Source organism: Prunus dulcis, chromosome 6 (assembly GCF_902201215.1).
Source record: "Prunus dulcis chromosome 6, ALMONDv2, whole genome shotgun sequence".
NCBI classification, from domain to species: domain Eukaryota; kingdom Viridiplantae; phylum Streptophyta; class Magnoliopsida; order Rosales; family Rosaceae; genus Prunus; species Prunus dulcis.
In genome coordinates this window covers 27390178-27408078 of record NC_047655.1, presented here as the reverse complement: position 1 = coordinate 27408078, position 17901 = coordinate 27390178, and the positions used below count along the sequence as shown (strand labels likewise).

At 35.4% G+C, this 17901-nt stretch overlaps 3 protein-coding genes across 4 annotated transcripts; 2 read left to right on the top strand and 1 right to left on the bottom strand.

Moving 5' to 3' along the window:
* Nucleotides 1–70: 70 nt before the first annotated feature.
* Nucleotides 71–5686, bottom strand: LOC117631480 (sucrose nonfermenting 4-like protein). Its single transcript, XM_034364669.1, has 13 exons — nt 4674–5686; nt 4453–4540; nt 3444–3626; nt 3261–3368; nt 3109–3168; nt 2831–2920; nt 2087–2221; nt 1549–1693; nt 1307–1480; nt 1156–1219; nt 982–1051; nt 695–812; nt 71–545 (listed from the first exon to the last, which is right to left on the bottom strand). The coding sequence occupies exons 1-13, from the start codon at nt 4796–4798 to the stop codon at nt 454–456; spliced, it is 1452 nt and encodes a 483-aa protein (XP_034220560.1). The 5' UTR covers nt 4799–5686; the 3' UTR covers nt 71–453.
* Nucleotides 5687–9171: 3485 nt separating this feature from the next.
* On the top strand, nt 9172–13862 carry LOC117632465 (cyclin-H1-1-like). Of its 2 annotated transcripts, XM_034365945.1 has the most exons (14): nt 9174–9396; nt 9797–9847; nt 10335–10413; nt 10597–10715; nt 10833–10906; nt 11135–11255; nt 11342–11410; nt 11617–11658; nt 12192–12269; nt 12628–12686; nt 12901–12985; nt 13175–13263; nt 13350–13433; nt 13599–13862. In XM_034365945.1, exons 1-14 carry the CDS (start codon nt 9337–9339, stop codon nt 13600–13602), a joined length of 1014 nt encoding a protein of 337 aa, XP_034221836.1. In that variant the 5' UTR covers nt 9174–9336; the 3' UTR covers nt 13603–13862. The 2 variants fall into 2 exon arrangements, with proteins under 2 accessions (XP_034221837.1, XP_034221836.1); XM_034365946.1 differs by lacking the exon at nt 11617–11658 and having other exon boundaries at nt 9172–9396.
* A 1511-nt stretch (nt 13863–15373) lies between these two features.
* LOC117632466 lies at nt 15374–17537 on the top strand. Its single transcript, XM_034365947.1, has 3 exons — nt 15374–15501; nt 15689–15749; nt 17104–17537. The coding sequence occupies exons 1-3, from the start codon at nt 15439–15441 to the stop codon at nt 17325–17327; spliced, it is 348 nt and encodes a 115-aa protein (XP_034221838.1). The 5' UTR covers nt 15374–15438; the 3' UTR covers nt 17328–17537.
* Nucleotides 17538–17901: the final 364 nt, after the last annotated feature.

Sequence of the window (17901 nt, the reverse complement as noted above, 5' to 3'; positions counted from 1 at the left end):
GAGAAGTATTTTGAGTTTTGACCAACCACAGTAAGATATTGACAAGCCATCCCCCAAAAAAACAAAGAGAGAAATAAAACCCGACATCTAAATTGCCAGTTTCTTGCAATGCAAGGTACCGCAAGAGGTGCCAAGTACACTACACCAAATTCTTTTTGCAGTCATTCTATTAGCTTTAACATAAAAGACCGCGGACAAGGTGGAGTTGATAAATAGGTTTATACCAATGAAAAAGGGAAATTTTGAATCCTCACAATTTACAGATTCTCTTTGAAATTTCTATTCTAGCAAAAGATGGGGCTCCGAAACACGAGGTCCGTAAAAGATCTGAGTGATTAAATGAAGCCATTCAGCATGTGTAAGACATAAAAAAAGTGTCCAAAGGAAAATCACCCCCAATGCCACTGCCACAAGCCACGCCCTGGTATATCGTAGCCAACATCTTTAAGATAGCTAGCCTAGCAAGAACCTGAATACATCACTCAATGAAATAATCCCTTCTACACGTTTGCTGCCAGCTTCCACAATCACCAGCCTCCTAACCCCTAAAAATATAAACAAAGGAAGCAACTTCTGAAGGAAATATATATATATATATATATATATATATATCTATTTATCTAATGCAAAGAATATAAAAGGAAAGCTATTTTAATTATACTAAAATACTAATGCAGATGAGCAAGCAACGTACCAGGATTAGCCAAGCGCTCGATCACTTTATGCAAAGGATCCGATCGCAAACACATCTGACATCTCTGTCCACTGAGGAAGCCATAAGGAGAATTTGCATCTTGTCCCAGTTGCAATGTCTACAACAATACACAATGCAGACAAGCACATTCAGTTCTCAAAGCGGTGGAATACAAGTTTGCAAGTTGCAACATCATAGTCAGACAAGCACTTCAGTTATTGTCCATGGAACTTTTAATGTTGCGCCTGACTTTTTTATTACCAAACATTTCAAATGTGAAAATTTACCTGATAGATGCTCAATTCATCTAGGTGAATCTGTGTATAAGCTTTATCTCTTGCCAAAGCGGTAATATCACTGGGGAAGATATAACAGACACATTCCACAATTGGTTAACGAACAAAGGATTAGTTATACATAAAACTTGATGCACGTATAAATTTAAAAAATTTGAATATCACCTTCGTGAATAAATATCCAGCAACGAATCATTCTCATCTACAATGGGTATTGAACTAACTTCAGCTGCAAAAGAGACAGGGCATCAGCAAGAGATGAATTATCACCCACTATGGGTAGTGAAGCAAATAGCTAGAAAAAAAGATATATAACCTTGTACCAACAAAGACAGAGCATCAGCAAGAGATGAATTTGGTCTCAACATTGCCAACGGCCGTCCATTTGGCTCCCCAATATTTGGAACCCATGTACCTATAGGGAACTCAGATATAGGATGTTGGAGAATGGGCAAGGAGCTAGAAGAATGTCTAAAATGCCTGCATATGCCTGAAAGGTTTGTTACGGATTAGTAACTAAATGCCTAACCTTATCCAAAATACTGGAGAAAAACTTACATTTTAGTATTCCAGAAAGAGAAGCAAGATGCAATAGCTGTGGCAATGAACCATCCTGTGAAGAAGAATCGACAATTGGAATCGTAGCCACCTTGTTTTGCAAAATTCCCAAAGCAACTTCTTTGAGAGAATCATAAGGCCCAGCCTGCATATCAAAACAGTACACATACGAATAAGCATTATCATGATGTGAAATCAAGAAACTTCAGTGAATCCATGTTCTGCCGTAATTCAGTACCAGAACCCTTAAGAAAGAACATGCAGATTTTAGCTACCCTTAGTGCATATGTAATCCCATTTTTCTACATTTGAAAATTTTCATGAGCATATATATGCTTCACGTATAAATGCAGTCATAATGAAGTACCAACTTTTCCAAATTGTTTAAAAGAAAACATTACATAAATTTATGAACTATAATATACTAGATCTTAACCAAAAGGCTGAAAAAGGTATACAAATTTATTATTATATAATTTCAAAGGGAAATATTTCATTTCAAGAGATAATATAAATTAGAGCCTCAGGAGAAACTTACAGAGACCAAACGTCGTGGATAGCATCTCCCATTGCCATCAAGTTGTCTGTTTAGACGTAATTTTGCTTCTTTCCATGCTGCTATAGTATGAGTCTCAAGCTGTTCCTCAGTTAAGTTGGACCCATGTTTCCCAAGCTTTCATAAAAGCCATACATTTTAATCAACTGAAAATGAACTAGGAAGTGCTTGTCTGTGTATAAGTGAGAGTGAATTTCAAAAAACAAAACAAATGCCAAGGTCACCAACATCTATAAAGCAAGATACGTTTCAAGAATCAAGCATGCAGTCCACACACCAAAAAGGAAAAATGGCTAATGATATTAAGAACGACAATCTGAGATTGCCATCCATGAAAACTCATGAGCCGCATAAAACAGTTTTCACAGTGAGGAGAATGAAGAACTTAAAGGTTATTTGGAAAACGAAATATGTAACTCCGGCAAGGTTTGGAAAATGAAAAATAGGCATGCAACATTAGGTTGGTGTTGCCAGGAAGGAAAGATGATACATGTCTAAATTATGAACGTTCAATAAGGGAAACTTCACAAGAACAAGCTTACTATGTACCTTGCAACATAGTTGAAGCTTAGAAGCATCTTAGTTACATGTGCACCTCAAAAAATTTAAACTTTCAAACACACAGATGCTTCTGAGTATTTGTATATGTATCTTACTGTGTTTCATCCAAAACTAGCATAACCATACACCAGCAATAAGGAATGACAAATTTTACACATGACACACCTCTTTCAAAATTAGGATGAAGTCCAATGCACTAAGAACTCCAACAAATTGGCCCTTGCCAAAATCCCAGAGTGGTGCCACAGGTACTCCCTGAACGGAACTTATATTAGCAACCAAGGATAAAGATAACCACAAAATGCAAATTATTACCAAGCACGAATTGTTTAAGCAGCATAGATGTCCAAAAAACTGATGTATATTGAACAAAGACAATCAAATTAGGAAAGCTGGGGAATTAAGTGGAAGTGTGCACATGTTTTTGTGGAAAAGACATTTACCTGTTCATGTAGGATATCGAATGCTTGCTTCACAGGTAAATTAACATCCAAGGCAATGACCTGCAATGTTAACACAATTACTAGATTACAGCGGTCAGCCAAATAAACTACTAACTATAAACAGTACCTGCAGAAGGGTAAAGCATTCAAACCTTGCCTGACTCAGGAAGCAACTCATAAGCAGTATGTCTGGACAAGAACACAGATATACGATGTCGAGAGATGTCAAGATCAGCCTGTGAGAACCTAGGAACTGCTTCCTGCAATAGACTGCCTTACAACATGACCCATTCTGTATTGAAGGCCCTCAATATAAATACAAGCAAAAAACTTACCACATGTGTAAATACATCATCATCTACATCCATGTTGGATCTGCCAGAAGTCTCAGGACTGAAACTAGTAGGAACCATATCTGGTTCCCCAGCTAGAAAGATGGTATTTACAGTTCCACAATTCCCAGTAACAAAAGGCTGCTGCTCATTATGCCGCCATTCACCGTCAACACAAAATTTGTACTGCAATTAATGGAAACAACACATCTGATATCAGCATGAGACTTATTCATAATGTATGATGTGCCAGTGAGAAAGCATATCTAACCCTTGGTTTGGCCACCACAGGTAGGTAGCAACAAGGATGTATCAGCATATTAGGAGCATTATAGATAGAGCACAACAAGCATATAGTGAATGGTAATATTATCTTTCCCCTACATACATTAAACCATATAGGGGCAGTTCTCACAACACAATATCAATGCAATGATTTGTAGGGGTTCACAGCTCATGTATTTTGATGATGAAAAGTTAACCCTTGTTAGCTCATTCCAAACCAAAGGAGAGGAATAGTCACTTTTGTGTTCCGCCAATTCAAACTCGTCCAGCAACATTTTTTATGTATTTGGTAGTTGAGGGCCTGATAGAGCTTACTAATGAGTACTGTCAAACGGTCCTTCAGTAGACAATGGAAAGTGTTGCTTATCCTTATTAAACCAGTGCTTTACCACAATTAGGAAGGTGATATTTACAGAACAAGAGAAGCCTGATAGCTGCTCATGCTGAACGGTTTTACAATGTTTCCTACAGAAATATTTCTTCACTTATAATGTAGCAAAGGAGCAGACAATGATACAGCATAAATCACTAATCCTGTTCCATAATAGTACATTGCTTATCCCTTATGCAACCAAACTCAACTAAGCAGAGCAGAGCACATGACAGTTACCCATATCAATACCTACCAATCATTATAGTGCAAGAGATGAGGACAATAAGTAAGGGTTTAGACTTCAGAAAGCTGAACTGGGTATAATAGCGTTGATAATTAGTGTATAAAATAAACCTGGTGATATCCTGGCGTTAAGTTCCAAACAACTTGAAAAACAGTTGGGCAGCCCTCCACTGGAGACATAGGTATATGTTCTAACCACCTGCGCATACAGAAAATCAAATATAAATCCATATCACATATTCAATGATACATTGAGCTCCTTTGACAGGATAAACGATTATCATTCAAATAACAAGAACTATTAAGTGAAAATGGTCATTTCGATGCCACACCTTGTGAAAGAACCACTGAGAAACACCCTCCTTCCGCCATAAGGCCAAACAAACCGCGTTGGAAATAGAACCGGTCCAGAAAGTCCTCTGCTTTCATGTGCAGTACCCGGACCAGAACCAAACATTTCCCACCAAATTAGATAGATTTATATATATAAATAATGCAAATTTTTTGCCCAAAACCAATCCACAAGCTGCAAAATTCAACACCTTCCCACTTGATTATTTGCCGCAAAAACTCGGTACTGTTCATCACACAAATTACTAACACTTTATAAATCACACTTCAAAACCCCTATTCTCTGTTTTTTTTTTTTTTTTTTTTTTTTCTTTTTTTTTTCTTTTCTTTCTTTCTTAGTAGTAGGATCCTCCACAACTGAGCAGAGGACCCTTAAAGCTTACACATGCAGGGCCACCAAATCAAAACCAAACTCCCCCAAAACCTCAAATTTGTATGGAACCAAACCACCAATCCCAAATCACAACCCTTCAACACAAAAATCTCTGGAAATTACGCACTGCCTCCACAATCCACTCCATGCACTATGCATAAAATTTGATATGTTTCAATCTCAGCGCCTTCTGATTAAATTCTGAGTCTAAAAGTCAACAAATCAAATGGGCACGAAGAAAACCCATAAAATCTTCAGAAAAATCAGCAAAAACAGGGGAATTTCCCACAGTGTGATCTGTGATATAACCCAAGTCAGAGACTTTCCCACCAAACCCAATCCCAAAGCTCTGTGTTTCAGAAACTAGGTGGGAGAATTCGACTATCAAAGTGGTTGTGATGTAATTTAGTGCAACATTGGGGGTGACAATGGAGATATATAGGGAAAAAAAACCCTAATTTTGAAGAGAGAGAGAGAGCTAAGCAGGGTTATGTGGCATTGATGGATGGTTTGGATCTTCAAAAGCTGTGTGTGTCCCCTGAGTGAAGAATCTGATGGGAAAGCATCCAAACACACCCCAATTGAAATCAAGTGTAAAAGAAAAGAAAAGAAAACATAGAGAGAGCAATTATTATAGTGGCAGTAAATTATTTTTTAATGATAGTGATGGCAAATTTCCAAAACTAAAATAATTATTAAAAGGGTAGTAGTTACATTTTCTATTTACCTTTTCATTAAAAAAGACAAAAGAATAAGACTTTTTACATAAAATTTTAAATATATATATATATATATTTTTATCAAATTTACTAAAATTCTAACACCACTATGCTATAAAAATTACATGAGAACTGCCACATATATGTAACACTTGAAGAACTAAATTGTATAAATAAATAAACCCAAACTTCTCACTTACCATATACATGAGAACGAACCATCACTGGTTTCTCATTCTCGTTATACAAAACTCAATTGGATTTGCTTTATTTTTACACGCATATTCACATTCTTCACTTCTTACCACTATTTTAAAAAATAACTTGTTCCTCTCCTCCTTTCAATGAAGCCAACATACATATTTCGTGTTCCATGGCTTATATGACGTAGATAAACAATGAAAAAGTAGAGATGAGCTCTTAGAAATCAGTTGGGCATTTGTCTCGACGTTACTTGAATTTATCATGTCTTGATCAGTTAGGAAATTTAAAGTTCAACACGGGCGCTTTTGATTTTATCTTCATTTTTATTTTTATCTAAAGAACGGTGACATGAATTATGACATATTTCAAATGTCATTTATTAAATTTGGGTCCTTAAAAAGCCAACTTTATATTTTGTTTTTCTAAAGTATTAGATTTGAAGTGTTTCTCTGTAAGAAATAAAGTTGCCATTGTCTAGTATCTGCTTTTCTTTAATATATTTTTTAACATTTGCATTTATAATAATATGTGGGAGTAATGTAAAAGGCTTACAAAATAATAATTAACAAGTTACTTACATAGGACAGAGAAGGAGGGAAAAGTTACATTATTAGGGCCATAAACTTTTTTGCAAAAGATTCTTACTACCTACTCAAAGATAATTGAGAGTACAAATGAATAAGCATGGCCATTGATTGTCATCAAAACAAACACTTCTGCTATATTTTTTATTGGCAATTTGGAAACATTTATTTTATTTTATTTTATTTTATTTTATACTGAGATTCTTTCCTTCAATTCAAATGGGTTTTGAATTTATTGGATTTTTTTCTATATTTTTATTTTTATAAAACTATATCTATATATAATACTTTTGAGTACGAGAGAGAGAGAGAGAATTGTGGGCATTGGCACCAAAGCAAAGCATACCTGGTTTGTTAATTATTCTTTTTATTTTCCTTGGTTTTAAAAATAATTAAGGAGTAAAGAGACTGACCAAAAATCAAAAAGCAAAAGTAAGGAGAAAGGACAGACCAAAAATATAAAAGATGTGATGGGTTGCGTTGGGTTTTGCCGTATGGGGTTAACTGGATTTGACGACGATGAAGTGATGTATAAGTGGGTCCCATGGAATCGCAGCACATCAAAGCTGGCCCACAACTGGCCCTGATGCCCAGTCAGCCTCCGCCACCATGGGAAGAGAGAGAAAGTTTTACCACTGGGTAATCCGATTAACCCATGCGCTTTTATCCTTGGGTTTTTACTCACGCTTTCATCCACTATGAATGTCAAATATATTTCTTTATATAGCAAAAAGTCCTTTTTTTTTTCCACTAAGCTACAATTCATAATATGATGTGCTCTATTATTCTGTACAATTATGATGAGAATTGGATTCTTATTTACTCTCTCAACATTGTATTTATTTTCTGATTATTTTTGGTTAGTTTGAAAGACAATTATAATGAAAAACAATAAAATTTGATCGTTAAAACGATATTAACTCAATTCCATTATAGCTCGACGCATCAAAGAGAATGTTTTCATGTGAAAACTTGCACTAAATGCAAAGAATTTTAATCTATATTAACAAATTGTTGATTGAGACGAGAATACTATGAATTCTCTCAACACACAATAATATATAAAAAAAGTGCCACAAACTTTATGTAAATGGATTACTCAAAAGACAAAGAAAATATAAAGGCATTTACACCCAAGTATGCCAAAAAATTATTCACTCACTAAAAATAAAAATAAAAGGAATGGACCAGATGCATGCATGATGCATTTTGAAAAGCTTGGTTGGTGCTTCCCAATGTCTCAGTCGAGCTTAAATTGGGTAGACAAGGCCATGGAATCAAATTGGGACAGAGGCACTTGGGTCCTTGTGCACAGAAAGAAAGAAGGAAAAAGAGAAAAGCTAAACTGCAACAACGCATGTGAATTGCTCAATGCTCAATGCAGTGAGTGTGAGGTCCCAATTTTGAGAGCCTTTTACAAAAATGTGAATTGCGTAGTGAATAAGAAGTGCACCTAATTGGTTTTTAAAGCCAAAAGATATCAGATCAAAGTGAGTGAGCAGATTCTTAAATCATTGTCACATTTCAATTTCATACCAACCAACTTGTCAATCTCTTCAAGTAATTTGGTCAGGTTGGTAGAGGACAAGAAGAGACCCTGTTTATAAGAGATTCTCAGCAAAGATCCTTACTTTACCAAAGTATGTCTCGTCCAAATGGAATTTAATTATGGCCATGGTCTCAAGCCCAATTGCAGTCTATTCAATTCATAGTGTTGTCAAAGTAATAGTGGAAGAAAAGGTTAAAATTTTTGGGAATTTGTTCTGAATTTCCAGTTCAAGAGAAGTAGGATGTGGATTGTACAAAAGTCTGTTTCGTGCAAAATATGTTACAAGTTATATCTTTTGAAAAGATGGATTTCTAAAAGCAAAAAGGTGGAGCTTTTGGAAGGACGAGCTTTGATAGGATCTCTGGCAAAATGTACCAATCTCACGAGTAGCTGTTGGTTTTTTTCAAAGTATATTTCTCTGAAAGAGTTATTTTACCATCAATTAAAGAAGTGTTCAGCCAACGAGTTCGTTGAGTTAGTAAATATCATTCTTTTCATAATCAAGGTCTAAATTTGATCTCGCTGCCGACAATATCTTTCGGTGGATAATCTGTAAAAATCAAAAAAGGGCTAATACCCCTATTGCAACTTAAATTTGAAATTGAAATCTGTTGGTTTGAGCTCACAGACAAAATAATCTGGACCCTTAAAATTGAGAAAGCTGGGCGCGTAACTGGTGGTTAGCTTAGTCCGACTTTAGTGGGCTGGGCTCCACATATATTTGGGTCTACACATGGGCAAGTAGGCTGCGAGAATTGGGCTCAGGAGTCCTTCTCTGGTTCCGTCAAATATGCTCAGCGTCTCAAATATGCTTTTGCCTTGCTGCTCTAGAGATGGTGGTGCCCTTTTATATTTTACAAGTCTCCGCGTCACATTGTAAGACAAAAATAAATCGGCGGGACAATAGGCGGGAAAAAAAGTGTAGCCCCGTGTTGTGCAAGTGCTCCACGGAAAACAAACATAAACTACATGTCGTTGGTATACGCATCCATCCATAAACCTTACCTTTTTTTTTTTTTTTTTTTTTTTTGGGTCAATTCCATAAACCTTACCTATGTCGCGAATAAGGAAGAGGTCCAAGACCTAAAGCCTTCTCTTTTTTTTTTTTTTTGATAAAGCAAAACCTAAAGCTTCCTTCCATAGACGCTCACACTGATTTCAGTTCTTGTGCGTGTCTGTTTCTGCAAGCACCTGAGCTAGGGTTTCCGAGTTGACATGGCTGATTTCCAGACCTCGACTCACCGAGCCAAGTGGATCTTCACGCCTGAAGAACTGGTAATTTCACCTCCATACTGTCTTTGCTTTTTCAGATTTTTATGTTCAGTTAGGGCCTGTTTGGATGCTGAGGGAATGAAGGAAAATAGAGTTTATTTTATCATTGTTATAGTTGTTTTAAGTTTAACTAAACTAAAAAGTTTTGTTTTTTTAAATTAAATTGATTTTGTAATCTTCGTTGTTAGGTGTTCTTGCCTTATGCTCTATTTGATTGCTCGGGGAAACAATGAATGTGGTTTCCAACTTATAAAATGGAGCAATTTAGATGAAATTAAAGAAAAAAGCTTTTTTGTTTGTTTTGGTTTAAGGCTTATTTGAGTTGGGACTTTAATGTTTGCAGTACTTTGAAGTTGAATTGAAATTTCGTATGTGCTTATTAGTGTCATGTTCCCTGATATAGATCGGTAAATACAAGGCTGCTAATCAAAGAGCAATACAAACATTGGAGAAGGTATGTACAGAGTCTTGCTTCATTAGTCACTGCAAGCTTGTTGTTCTTTAATTAAAACTAGTCATTAGTAACTTCATGCAAATTTGTTTTATTGTTGTTTGGTCCGCTTTGTGAACATCTCACCCACTATGCTTTGTTTATATTTATTTGTTTTTTCTGGCATATTTATTCTTCAGCGTATTGAGCTTTTTTGTTGGAATGAGGAAATATATACCAGTGCATCGAGTATACCTTCATAGATAATTTAAGGACATATTATCTAGCTATGCAGACTAGCAGAGGATGTGTTGAAATTAAGGCAATGTCTCTAATTGATTATTTAAGGTTAACAGTATACCTTTTCTACTACTTCTTAGGTTTTTGTATGTTCTTTCTAGTATTTGTTGTCGAAGATGTTTGCATTTTGTCCCATAGGAAATGAGTTATTTTTTCTGAAATTCGGCATGGATTGTTTTCAATTACTTCTAACAAATAATTTCTTGTGAAGTATGGAGCAACACTAATGGAAGTAGATGTTGATGGCACAATATCATACCCTGAACCTCAAGTTATTGCAAAAGATAATGGTAATGCTCTTTTGAGGTTCCACTCCCTATCACCACACACACACACAAGTGAGGCACAAACGTAAAAGCTTTTTTATTTTAATGTGTCTCACAAGTTCTTGGTTAGTTATTATTATTATTTTTTTCTGCTTTGGAATATTTAACTGGTTTTCAATTGCTTTACTTTTTGGTCTTTAAATACAGCTGACAAGCATTCTCGTCCAAAACCCATTAGCATTGAAGAGGAGCAGTTTATGCGGGTATTTTATGAAAATAAACTTCAAGAAGTGTGCAAAAACTTTCACTTCCCTCATAAAGTTCAGGTATGTGGCTTCCCATTTTGACAGAAGAAAAGAAGTGGTAATAGTTTAGGAAGTGTGAGAACTACAAAAAATTGATCAGTTTGAGCACTATCCTTGTCTAATTGGTTTCATTTGCAGGCAACAGCTCTTATATATTTCAAAAGGTTTTATCTACAATGGTCGGTGATGCAACATCATCCAAAAAATATAATGTAAGGTTGGCTTATATCTATTTAATATATCTGTCAGTTGTCAATGCATATGTGATTCTATGTGAAATTTGATTCTTCTGGGTAGAAATTCACTAAGATGTTGAGACACTAGAAAATCAGGTCATTATTCTCATATTTATTTACCTAAGCTTATATGATTGCAACAATTCATTTCATCTACCTAATTGTTTGTGGATGTTTAAATTGAATTAATTGAATTGTTCACAGGTTAACCTGTATATATGCAGCTTGTAAAATAGAAGAAAACCACGTATCAGCAGAGGAGCTTGGTAAGGGGATCTCACAGGATCATCAAATGATACTCAATAATGAGATGATAGTTTATCAGGCATGGATGTGCCACACATTTCTTTGTTGTTTCTACTTCGTTTCTGTTTTATTTGTTTAATATAACACTATACCTTTATTGTGCAGAGTTTGGAATTTGATCTTATTGTTTATGCACCATATCGCTCAATTGAAGGTTTTATCGATGATATGGGGGTAAAAATTTCTGCACATCTTCCCTCCCCAACAAAATGCTCTACGAGGATGCTTTGACTTTACTATTTCCCACTCTTTTGGGATACTTCTTAAAATTTATCTTGGTTTTCTCTAGTGCATCTTTAATATTTTATTTTCGTATGCATTTTAATTTTTTTTAAGAAGTTCCTTGCGTGTACTTGGTGACAATTAGTGTTCATTTCTAGGAATTCTGTGGAATAAACGATGATCGACTCCAAATTCTGCAGGTAATTGTTTGGGGTTTTTTTAATTGTATATGTCTGAATAGTGTTTTCAGTTTCTGTTCTGTTACAGGGCATCTATTCGACTGAATCTTTAAGAGTCTTTCTTTGTTGAGTTGCCGCAATCATTTTAAATAACCAATAGCCAGTCACAAGCAATGTATATTTCTGCATGATTTAATAAATTTAAACTATAAGTAATTCACTGAGGAAGTCTTTTAATTAAATGAATAATTCTGTTTCATTTGGTTCTTGTGTCAATATGTACATAACAGAAAAAAATAAAATTTCCAAGGAATTTATTGAGATTGGTAGTACTTTGTCAGTTCACTTCTGTCAAAGGAAGAACTCCGAAAGTCCCACTCCCCTGCACATGAGCCAAATATCACTAATCAGCTTTGTGTGTAACGTTTTTCCTGGGGTGCAATATAATGGTTGCAAATGAATTTCCCATTTAGTGGAAAATGTAGTTCTTTTGATGAGGGTAATCTGGCTTTTGCTTAACCAGCTAAATATTTTTTTGATGGAATGATTTGTAGAATTTGCTTCATGCTGCAAAGATGGAAGTGGATAAAATCATGCTCACGGATGCACCACTTCTATTCCCTCCTGGGCAGGTACGATTTGCCATTCAAGCTTCTAGCCGTTCAAGCTCAGAATTTGGTCATTAATTTTAAATATCAAACATAAGTTTTGCAACTTAATTGGAAAGTTTCGCTAAAGAATCGAAATACTTTACCCATTTTAGGTTTGAGTATTAGGATTTGGTTGGAGAGTTACTAGGGTGTTAGGAGCAGCATTTAATGAATTTTATGAGTTGGAAGAGAAGTTGGTCATTTCGTATACACTGAGATAGAGCCCAACCGAAAGATAAGAAAAATAATGTGGCCTTTACTGAACTCCTCTCTCTCTCTCTCTCTCTCTCATGGATAATATATACATCATCTTTAACTTGCCCATCTTAATTTGATGCAGTTGGCATTGGCTGCTTTGCGTAGTGCAAATCAGGTGCACAAAGTTGTTGACTTTGAGAGGTTCTGATTCGAACTTTAGATTTCCTATTGTTTTTATTGTTTTTTTTTTTTTTTCTTTTTCCTGTATAGTTCTACTTCTGCCTTCCCCCCAACTTCCCTATTGGCTGCTCAAGTAGAATTGTTTACATATTGACATTAAATTGTTGGGATGGGGAGGGGGTGTTTGTTGTTGGACAATACTAATAAACCTTCTTTCATGTATGCTCATTTTCAGATACCTGAGGAGCATTCTCTCTCGTCAGAGTTCTGAACATACCGTTTCAGAGCTAGTTGAATTCCTTAATGCAATAGATTCTTGGGTATAAATTCGTTGCAATCTACATACAAGTGTGATGCAAACTCCATTGACTCTGCGATACAGCACGAACATTTGTGAAAATTATGTCATAAAGCTAGATGATTAAGTTCAGGATTTCAAAAAATTTAATCTGATAACTTTTTGGTTTCATTTTCCAATCTGCTTTTCTTCCTGGCTAATGTATACGCAGGCAAGAAAATACAAGTTTCCTTCAGACAAGGATCTCAAGCACATCAACCGAAAACTGAAATCTTGTTGGGGTCTTAGTTCACATGACGAGTATGCTATTCCTTATCTAGAAATAGTCACATTTAATCTGGTGCCCTTTTGTTCTGTATTAATGCCAAACTTTGACTGGTTTTCAGAAGTAAGAAGCGGGATAAGAAATCGAAGCACAAGTTGAAGAGGAGCTCAAATGAAGTGCAACCTGTACCTTCTCATACTGAAATGTATGTCCTTTATGTATAAAATTCGCCGTCATATCTGGGTTTCTTGGCAATTTCTTGTTCTTGTCCCATAGGGTTTGTGAGGGACATTTAGTTTCATACACTGCAACTGATGTCTATACAGTTGGAGATACGCCCGTTGTACTGACACTCTTCATCTGGTTTCAGGTAAATTTATCTCGGTGTTTCCCTTGGAAGTTTTTTGTTTTGCTTCGGAAAGATACTCTAAGCGATCATCCTGTACGATTATTGTAGAATAAGAGAATTTTAACTGTTCTTTAACTAATATATTCTTTCTCCTCCCTTTTATTTTTTTATTTTTATTGTTATGTTGTCAAATCAGTCGATTTAAAGAGTTTGAGTGGATGAAGAATTTTTCTGAGCGTTGACAATGATCTTGTGATTTAGCAGTAACCCTTTTTACTTTTTAAATTTTCTTTGGAGGTGGGGATTAGTTTGACCCCGTATTTATTTCTTCTTCTCATTTCTAGTTTATTATTCCTTAAGGTGATAATGAGGGGATTGTGGGTGAGGGGTTAGGCCTCTTGGTCCTAAAACATGGATCACTTAACCTTTCCGAAACAAATTTTTTTAAGATAAATTATTCAAATGGTCTTCAAATTTGTATCTGATTTATATTTTGGTTTCTAAACTAAATTATTCGTTCAAATAGTCCACTAATTCTTTATTAATCGGCACTTTGGTCCTATCGTTTCATTTTTTGTTAACAAGGACTATTATGGGGGTAAATAAGACTTTTGACATATGTATTTGCCCTATATCACAACTGTATCACCTATTTGGGGAACATAGGATGGTTATGGAAGGTTTTACTCTTACATTTGACGGCAATATTAACATAATGTAACGGTAGGATTAATGGAATGATTAATATAGAGTTGATGGATCATTTGAACGAATAATTTAATTGAATGACCAAAATATAAATTGGGTATAAGTTTGAGGGCCATTTGAATAATTTATCCAAATTTTAAATTTGCGTTTTGGGCCCTCTTTATATCATAAGCCTTCAATAAGGTCTCACTCTTTCTAATTTTATTTTAGAAAATCAATTAACCCTCAAGAGAATAAATGGAATAAAAATAAAATCCCCCAAACAATTCCAGCCATAAGCCAACAATTCCATACACAATTACAATAATATCAAGAAATAAAATGCGTTCTAAAAGCTCACAAAAAGAAAACTTCAGTCTAGCCCATTGTTAAGACTCCAACTCCCATACTTGTTACGTTAGTTTCCCTGTTAAAAATGGAATGGAAGGGACAGCGAAAATAAATCATGAGAAAAGTATGGAGTCTGCATATGTTATATTCTTCCCTCCACTCTGGCCTGCATTCAAGAAATGAAAAAAAGATAGGTTGCAAGAACTTCCCTACATTTCCCCCTTAATGCATATACAAAATGCAGCTTGATGCCACTGGAACACAAGATGAATGTGAAGTGAGATATTGGTATCCCTGCACTCGAGGTTATGTGAAAGAATCCCCCTTTACCAATATTAATTATATTAAAAACAAAATATCGAAGGCCTTCATTGTTGCAAGAATTCTATAGTGAGGGCCTAATATATGGCCCTTAGATGAAACCCTATCTCTTAATCATTGGATTAAATTGATTAACCGTTAAATTAAATTAGTTAGTCTAATCTAATAGTTAAAAGATATGATCTTATCTAAAGGCCATATTTTAGACCCTCACTGTAGAATGACTCTTCATTGTTGAACCTTCGGGCTCATACTTCTTCTTTAGGCTTGGAATTCATGCTACGGGTTTTACTTGTGAATGGGCCTCCGAATGAGCTTGATACGCATTTGGGTCGGGTTGGGTTTGGTAATTATAGTTCGGAAATTTTTAGGGCGAAACTTCAAAAGAAACGACACCGTTGAGAGTCGTTTATTATTGCCCAGTACTGACACTGAGCTGAAGAAAGGAAAGAAAGAGACTTTCATAAAAAAAGAAGAAAGAGACTCAAAGTTGAAAGCTTCAATGGCGTGCCTCGTGTCCATGACTCTCTCTGTACCTCTCTCAGCTTCACATTGGTTCACAAAGGTAAGTTCACATTTACCCAACTTGTCGTCAACAAAAAAACCCTAGCTTTTATCCTTCTGCTGCTGAAACAATCTTAGAAAACTTGGGATTTGAAAGCAGGAGTGGGAAAATGCTTTGGGGATTTGAAAAATAATTTGTGTTCCAATCTTTTTTATTGATGATTTTTGTTGATATTATTAAACTCCAGGAAATAGCTCCGAGAAAATCAGCTTTTGTTGGACTTTCAAGCCAACCAACTTCAGGAACAGGTTTTCTTCTTCAATCTCTTTTCTCAATTGCCAGTTATGCTTACTGTTATACTTGGATATGATTAGGTTTCATAAGATATTAAAAATCGCCCGCCTAGGCGGCCTGGGCGGGTCCGGTCCAAATTTTTTTTTCCTGACTTCAAAGAAAACGCTGCCTCTGTCTCCTAGGAGTCGTCGGCTCTCTCTCTCTCTCTCTCTCTCTCATTTCAAGTATTTCGAACATTGGTAATTAGCAAAACTTGAACCATGCTTGAGCTTACTTAGATATTGGTTTTCAGTGTAATTTTATTCCGCCGAGCCTGACAGCATACTCTCATGAACTTTAGCCTAGCTGCCTACTTATAGCTGAAACCAGAACTACCTCTCTTTTTTTCAGTCAAGAAACCAGACCTACCTTGTAATTGTGGTACTCAACCCAAGTTTGAAAGATTTTGTGCATACCCTGAATTGGTTGTCTTTTAATTATTTGATAATAATTTCCATTCATTAGAGGAGTGTACAATATATTTTGCCTTATAAATAGCAGAGGAAGAGACTTAAGCCAATGAGTAAGTAAGAAGTTAAAAGATGTTATGAAAGTATTTTTCCAAAATATGTAGCCTTTAGTTTTTATGTTGCTTGAGAGAATGGATAGAAGAAAAAATAATAGTGAAAGAGATGGAAGGAACAAATAAACCCAAAATCTATCATTAACTCGTAGGACTACCAATGTACAAACCAAATTTTTGGCAAGATTAGAAAACTAAATATTCCTCTAACTGTTCCTCAAATCTAGAGAGTCCAAAACTTGATATTCTATTGAATCTATGCAGTCCTTGAGTACTTTTCGAGGGGAGAATGCAATATGTTGATCTTCATTTTGTATTCATTGTTATCTTAAAATTGTAGTCAAATCACATGGTTAGGTGTAGAAAAAAATACCAAAAATATGAGCATTAGAGATCAATTGCATAATAGCATTAGGCTGAGGATGTATTTGAATTACTAGAACCTCTCAAGGTTCGAAATCGTATGTCAGGTTGGGGTGTTCCAACATGAGTCCAGTGTGAAGGGTAACTTCAGCCCAAGTTTGCTGATTTTTCAGCAAGTTAGAATCTCTTCAAGGTACTAGTAAGCTCCCTTTTCTATGGATAATATATCTCAATTGAATATAACAGATCATGAAAGAATAGAAAAGAACTTAAACTAAAAGTCTCTTCTTTTAATACTTTAAAGGCATTCCATTTTTCATGGTGAACAGAATAAGCCTTAGCCTATCAAGATGCTATTCTCTTTAGTCATATTTTCATGGAACTCTCAACCATATTGTTCCTGCTTGCTCTGTTTAAGCTAACTGTATGAATTACATTTGCAGCTGCAAAGCCTTCTGCCTCCTGCAGGACAAATACGGGCATATCGTCTTTGAATCGGAGTTGTCAAGATCATCTTTTAACCCCCTCAAAACCTCATTTTGAAAGAATGTATTGTTGTTTGAATGTAGATTCTTGTAGCTACATGATCATATCTGGTTATTGGGTAGGACCTGATATTGATGATGGTTGGGGATATGTGGAAGCTTTTGTTAATCCAATTACTTGAGCATTTTTCTCCATTCCATTGGTTTTTTTTTCTCTCTCCTTTTGGCAACCGTTTATGCTTCTGTTGTTTGGCCTTACTGGATGGATATCAAATGCGGAAGAAATGAGGAAATGACCCTATTTTCTTGTCTGAATGTGGTAGCCTCCGATTATTTTCTTGGACTTTGTGAGAGATTTCACAGATCTATTCAAGAAACACTTTTTATGTGTAGCCATTAGGCTAGAAATAAGCAATGAAAATGCTTAAAATTGTGCACATTGTCTGTGAAGGGGAATGAATGAAACAAAAACTAGAAAAGAAATAAAATTGTTTTCGTTTTGTGTGCATTTCAACCACAACCTTCCGTTCCGACCGTCATTTCTCCATACCCTTATGAAAATTAAAAATTAAAAATGAAATGATTACCAAATGAGAACCATTAACATCTCGTCACCTTTTTTTTATAGGTAATTGAGCGGCTTCAACTCACGAAATTCACATAGACAACGCCACGATCTCTTGTTAGTCCTTTGTCATGGAAAATGGGTGCATCAAATAAAAAAGAATGGCTGCTTTGCTATTATATTAGCAATCA